Raw genomic sequence first — 6,747 nt, forward strand, 5'->3', positions numbered from 1 at the left:
TTTGCAATATTTTGTGCATTATTTTCTAGTTTTCCTATGACACAAAAATAAAATAAAAAACAATGTCTACGCTTTCTAATAAGACACATGAAAGATGGCTGTCACGTTATATTATTATTAATCGGTTGTCAATGTGTCATATATATTAAGAGACCAAAAAAAGTCTTAATTAATGTAAACATACTACCAATCTTATGCCTATCATAATCACACCATCTAGTTTCATTCCTAATCTCATCAACTTATTTAAGGATCTTGTTTTATCATAGCCTTTCATAATCATATACATAGTTTCCATATTAGCCTAATTGTGTGTGTGTGTTTTGCTTCTCTGTTCTATATACTATTGGCTGCAGGGATGGGAGTCTCAAAACGTACCACTCCCTGCAATTTATTTTGTTTCCTTTTTAGCTCTATACTTTTCATTCTACACCATAACACCGACAACTTCTTCAGCCTCCCTGCAAGATCGATTCATCAACTGTCTCCAAAGAAACACAAATGTTGATTTCCCATTCTTTGCTCCTGCGAAAAACGTCTCTATGTTCAACGAAGTCCTCGAGTCAACGGCTCAGAATCTACGATTCTTGACAGAATCCATGCCTAAACCAGGATTCATATTCACACCTACTCATGAGTCTCATGTCCAAGCTTCCATCATATGTTCCAAGAAACTTGAAATCCATCTCCGTGTCAGAAGCGGTGGTCACGACTACGAAGGCTTGTCTTTTGTCTCACAAATCGGAAAACCGTTTATATTGATGGATCTGTCAAAGATGAGAGAGGTCAACATTAACATCAAAGACAACAGTGCATGGGTTCAGGCTGGTGCTACAGTTGGTGAACTTTATTACAGGTACATAGATTAAGGAAACAAAAACTAAGACAATCTTTCAAGAACTAAATCTTTGGTGGTATTTTTGATATAAGAACTGTTTTGTTACCTGTAGGATTGCAGAGAAGAGCAAAGTCCATGGGTACCTGGCGGGTTTATGCTCGAGCTTAGGCATAGGAGGGCACATAACAGGTGGTGCATACGGATCAATGATGAGGAAATATGGTCTTGGTGGAGATAATGTGCTAGACGCAAAGATCGTTGATGCCAATGATGGGTGAGGATATGTTTTGGGCGATTAGAGGAGGCGGTGGAGCGAGGAGGCGATTAGAGGATATGTTTTGGGCGATTAGAGGAGGCGGTGGAAGATCAAACTTGTTCCTGTTCCTAAAACTGTAACCGTCTTCACCGTCACCAAAACGTTAGAACAAGACGTTGGCAACAAGATTCTTTCCAAGTGGCAAGTGGTCGCAGCGGACAAGCTTGTTGAAGAGCTATTCATCAGAGTGGTCATTAACGTAGCTGGAAACAAACTGTGACAACATCGTACAACGCCCTGTTTCTTGAAGGCAAAGACGCGTTGATGAAAGTTATGAAGAACGGGTTTCCAGAGCTAGGGCTAACACTTAAAAATTGTATCGAAATGAGCTGGCTTGAAATCTTGAATCCATAGTTTACATTTCTGGTTTCCCGAGCGACATTCCTACTAATGTTTTGCTTCGAGGGAAGTCTCCTTTCCTAAAGATCAGCTTCAAAGCCAAATCAGATTTCGTGAAAACCCCAGATTCCTGGATCAGGGCTCAAAGGTATCTTCAAGAAGTTTCTCAAAGAAGATAATCCATTGATGACATGGAACTAAACAAGTTACGGAGGAATGATGGCGAAGATCCCTGAATCCGAGATCCCTTTCCCGCATAGAAAAGGAGTCATCTTCAAGATTCAGTATCTAACCGCTTGGCCAGAGAGCGACAAGAGACCGAGCAAACACATCAACTGGATCAGAGATCTTTACAGTTACATGAAACCTTATGTCTCAAGTAATCCACGGCAAGCTTACGTGAACCACCGTGATCTAGACCTAGGAAAGAACACGAAAAACGCGAGATCGAGCTTTAAACAAGCTCAAGTCTGGGGAGGTAAGTACTTCAAAGAAAATTTCAATAGATTGGTGAGGATTAAAACAAAGGTTTATCCAGATAACTTCTTCAGACACGAGCAAAGCATCCCACTTATGCTCTAACGACATCAATCAAATAATAGTAAAGAATTCATATAATGATCATTCTAGTGTATTTCACAAACTGTTGGAGCTAATCATATAAAGATATGCGTGTAGTACTTTGTTTCACCTAAAAATTCGAATTGATGTTTCTTGATACCCAATTCATCAATCAACCCTAGAATCGTATTCAAAAGGTTTGTTCTTGATTAGAATCGGTAGTTTTTGTATACCTGCAGTGCGATTCCGACATGGTAAGAGTCCTTCTTAGTAAATTATCCAATAATCACAGAGAGACGATTTGAAAGTGGCAGAAGAGGAAGAAAGAAAGGTGCGAGAGAGCAATCCGCCATTGTCGTTGGATTTGGATTTCACCGTCGAAGCTTCTTCACATGTATTCAATGGATTTGGAGAAACAGAGGATAGTGTTTTTTTTTCGTAGCGACTAGCTAGCATGTTCAGATGAAGCCCAATAAGAAAAAGAACTGGAACCCAATAAGAAAATAAGATCCATTTCTCAGAAATTTTTTATAAATAATAATAATAATTAAATTCATTATCAAGTTTTAGAAGAGTTTTTGGTTTCTGTTTTCAAATATCAAATTAAAGTATAATGTTGTTAACACACTATGAAATTAAAGTATTTTATTTTTTTCAACACTTCAAACTCAAACCAAATTAAAATTTAATGTTGTGATTTATAAAAAAATCACTTAGTTATCTAATTATTTAAAGTTTAATTTTAGTTGTTTAATACTTTGTATGTTTTGTTTATATATTTAGAGAAAATTAGATGTTATATTTATAAAATCTAAATAAACCAATAAACTAATTGGCATGTGGTCCAACCGGTCCGACTAGTTAACCCAATTACCCGAAAGACTTCCGATTTACATTCCGATTCACTTTTCGGTCTAGTTTTAAAAACATTGAGCACCCTATAAAGGAAACTCTATATTAGCTAAGAGAACATGGGAGAGTAAAAACACCAATCAACAATTCTTAACAATTAAATTTTAAGTAAAGTCATAGAAAGTAACTATATTTCTCTAATGTGTATATGGTTGACATGTCTTTCAAATTTTTATTATTTTAAAACCAAAAATATTTTCTTTTTAACTTAAGGATACTTGTTTTATCTATGAATTTAAGTTTGTAAGTGGTAAAGAAAATAAGTAATTCTTTTATCAATGAATTTGATTCCATTTATGCTCTTATATAATCTATTAATTTGATTCAGTTTGTGTAGTGTGAGCTTAATACAACGTATAAAATAAATTAACTACCGCCATAAAACGTATTCTTGATAATAATTAAAAAGAACAGAAAAAAACAAAGCAATTACTTTGTTAAACTTATGGTAGTGACATTATTTGAACGAGATTTGAACAAGGACGTTAGTCTCGTGTTGTGACGTCCACAAACACAATGGTTTCATGTTGGGAAAAATAATTCCACCTTCACGTCAAGGATCTAACTTATTTCTTTTTTTTGTTTATCAAATTCAAGGTTCAACAATAAATCAACATTCTGATAATTTTGTTATTAAATAATATAAAACTGTATTTTTAAAACAAGAAGGTGCTGTGGTGTAGTGGTTATCACGTTTGCCTTACACGCAAAAGGTCTCCAGTTCGATCCTGGGCAGCACCATATTTTTCCACATTTTTTAACAAAATGAAATGGCCGTTATGTAAATTTCTTTCACAGACATCGTCGACGTTGACCAAAAAAAAAAAAAAAAAGCGATCTCCTCCATTCTTCTTTTTTCTTTTGTTTCTTCACAAACCCTAAAAATCTCATCTCCTTCACCGTGGACCACTGCGTCACACATTACTTCTCTCTCTCTCTCTCTCTCTCTCTCTCTCTCTCTCTCTCTCTCTCTCTCTCTCTCTTTCGCTATCTCCACCGTAAAACTCAAAAACCCATCCGTCATTTTCCCCCAAAATCTCTCCAATTCCTTAAATTTGATTTCGACTTTACTTTTACCGTAAAAACCCTTAATTCGCATTGCTGCTCATCCGATCTTGCAGTTCGGAACTCGAGTTCAACTTCGATTGCCAGAAAAAAAGTTGACGACTTTGGAACAACGAAGGTAAATACATTTTACTGTACAATTCGGCTGCTTCATACTTGTTTCGAAGATTCCATTGTTTAGTTTCTTTGGTAGTTTATAAGTTGAATCGATACTCGATTGAAAGAAACCATCGATTTTTTTCTGGCTTTGTGTGCCTTGTTATCAAAACTGAGTCTCTGTGGTAACATTTGAATCGTAATGTAATGTTCATCAGCAATTGGGTTTGTGACCCCTAAGTGTAGTAGATTCAAGATAATCACTTATGCTAAAGTTTAGGCTTTTTGATTGTCTTGTTTTTTTTTTCAAGATCTGTTTATGATTTGTTGAAGGATTTGACTTGATTCTACATTCTAGATGCCGTATTGTATGTCTAGAGAAGCCTGAGATGTGTATTTTTAGGATGCCTAACTGAATAATGGATAAAAGTTGTATTATATATCTGAAGAAGGGACAAATGTTGGCTATAATTATCAGAAATTGGGTTTGTGTCTATTTTGTTAATGATCAGAGGATAATTTAAAGTCATTTCGAATCATCTTGCAAGTTTTGTGTTAACTGCAGTCATTTGTACATGTCCACGATTAACCAGTTCGATTTCTGGCTTTGCAGATTTTGACTGTGGATTGGGGAGTCTTGAAGCTTATTTTTTCCTCCTGGTCTCTTTTTCTTATGTGGTGGTGCTTGAGAGGGTTTTTGTATGATATAAATGCGCTAGATCAGAGAAAAGGTCTAACATGAAGTTATCAAATATCCCGCAACGTTATGTCATAGTCTTCTTAACTTTCCTCAGCACCTGCGTGTGTTACATAGAGCGTGTTGGCTTCTCTATTGCGTATACCGTCGCTGCAGATGCTGCTGGGATCAACCAATCAAGCAAAGGAACCATACTTTCTACATTCTTTGTTGGCTACGCTTGCTCTCAAGTCCCTGGAGGTTGGGCAGCTCAGAAAATTGGAGGAAGGAAAGTTCTTCTTCTGTCATTTGTGTTATGGTCATCGACATGTTTCTTGGTTCCTCTTGATCCAAACAGAGTCGGGCTTTTAGTTGTTGCCCGTTTACTTGTTGGTGTTGCTCAAGGTTTCATCTTTCCTTCTATCCACACAGTTTTGGCTCAGTGGGTTCCTCCTCATGAAAGGTCTAGATTGGTTTCCATAACGACATCGGGAATGTATTTAGGTGCAGCTTTAGGAATGTGGCTTCTCCCTGCTTTAGTTGAGCTTAGAGGGCCGGAATCAGTTTTCTTAGCAGAGGCATTGGCAGGTGTTATATGGTCATTACTTTGGATTAGGTACGCTACTGACCCACCTCGGTCCGAGCATCCAAAAGCTGCTGCTGCTGGATTTGGAGGTGCTCTGTTGCCGACTAATGTAAACCACCATAAAGTTACTCATATCCCGTGGAAGAAAATCATGCTCAGCTTACCTGTTTGGGCAATCGTGGTTAACAATTTCACATTCCATTACGCTTTATATGTGTTGATGAACTGGCTTCCAACGTATTTCGAGCTTGGACTCCAGATCAGTCTCCAAGGAATGGATTCATCAAAGATGGTGCCATACCTCAACATGTTTGTGTTCTCCATTGTTGGTGGCTTTATCGCAGACTATTTGATCACCAAGAGAATACTCTCAGTAACCAGAACCCGCAAGTTCTTGAACACGGTTGGGTTCCTAGTTGCTTCAGCAGCATTGATGGCTTTGCCTATATTTAGAACCGAGAGTGGTGTGATCCTTTGTTCCTCTGTGGCTCTTGGGTTTTTGGCACTAGGAAGAGCAGGTTTTGCGGTGAACCATATGGATATTGCTCCAAGATATGCAGGAATTGTGATGGGAGTTTCAAATACTGCTGGGACATTAGCTGGAATCATTGGTGTAGATTTGACTGGAAAGCTTCTTGAAGCATCTAAATTGGTTTACTCAGATTTGTCACACCCTGAGAGCTGGAGAGTTGTGTTCTTCATCCCGGGTTTGCTCTGTATCTTTAGCTCCGTTGTGTTTTTGCTGTTTTCTACAGGAGAAAGGATCTTTGATTGAGAAGAAGAAAAGATCAAAACTTTTTAGAGAAACCCTTGTCAAGATAGTTAATAAAAAGTCTCTACATTCTACATTTTGAAGCCTGAATCGAAGATCGATTGATTCTGAATTTTTTGAGGGAAAATGTTGTTGTGTGCGGTAAAGATCTTGAGTTCTTGACTGATGGTTTTGAAATGTTGTCCTCAGGCTTATTGGTACTATTTTTTTTTTTTGGGGTGAATAAACTTGAATCACACAAAAAAGTATTAATTGGTTGATCTTTCAAATATACTATGAATAAAAAATTGTAATCTTTAGTATCCCCATTTTCTTCTTCTATCAGTTTCTTATTTTCATTAATTAGATCGATTGAATAATAATTGAGGGGTTTTGTAATTTCATATTGTAAAAGTTATTAAGTTCTTATAAAATGAGTTTTGACGAGGCCGTTATTGAAAATTCAGATGATTCAGTTTCATTTTGGTTCCATTTGTTATTGTGTATCTCAAATTAGTTTTAATTTTTAACTTTTAATTAATCTAAATTAGTTCAATCTTTGTTTATTATGCTCACTGTAACACAAATGACTCATGCAGTGGGCAAG

General features: G+C 36.7%; 2 protein-coding genes and 1 non-coding gene across 3 annotated transcripts; all 3 read left to right on the top strand.

The window, feature by feature from the left end:
• Window positions 1-253: 253 nt before the first annotated feature.
• Window positions 254-2,111, top strand: LOC104763126 (berberine bridge enzyme-like 26). The gene is given in 7 exon segments (XM_010486542.3): window positions 254-856; window positions 951-1,106; window positions 1,108-1,180; window positions 1,183-1,363; window positions 1,366-1,487; window positions 1,490-1,618; window positions 1,620-2,111. Coding segments are annotated over 7 exon segments (1,467 nt in total). The 5' UTR covers window positions 254-542.
• A 1,523-nt stretch (window positions 2,112-3,634) lies between these two features.
• On the top strand, window positions 3,635-3,707 carry TRNAV-UAC (transfer RNA valine (anticodon UAC)). The gene has a single exon. It is a non-coding gene; the product is annotated as a tRNA-Val (tRNA).
• A 53-nt stretch (window positions 3,708-3,760) lies between these two features.
• On the top strand, window positions 3,761-6,463 carry LOC104760505 (putative anion transporter 5). Its single transcript, XM_010483445.3, has 2 exons — window positions 3,761-4,149; window positions 4,741-6,463. The coding sequence occupies exon 2, from the start codon at window positions 4,866-4,868 to the stop codon at window positions 6,162-6,164; it is 1,299 nt and encodes a 432-aa protein (XP_010481747.1). The 5' UTR covers window positions 3,761-4,149; window positions 4,741-4,865; the 3' UTR covers window positions 6,165-6,463.
• The last annotated feature ends 284 nt before the right edge of the window (window positions 6,464-6,747 follow it).

This window comes from Camelina sativa, chromosome 18 (genome assembly GCF_030686135.1).
Source record: "Camelina sativa cultivar CO46 ecotype springtype chromosome 18, ASM3068613v1".
Taxonomy (NCBI): Eukaryota; Viridiplantae; Streptophyta; class Magnoliopsida; order Brassicales; family Brassicaceae; genus Camelina; species Camelina sativa.

Coding starts and splice junctions, on each gene's coding strand:
- LOC104760505 (XM_010483445.3), top strand. CDS start 4,866: ATGAAGTTATCAAATATCCCGCAACGTTATGTCATAGTCTTCTTAACT.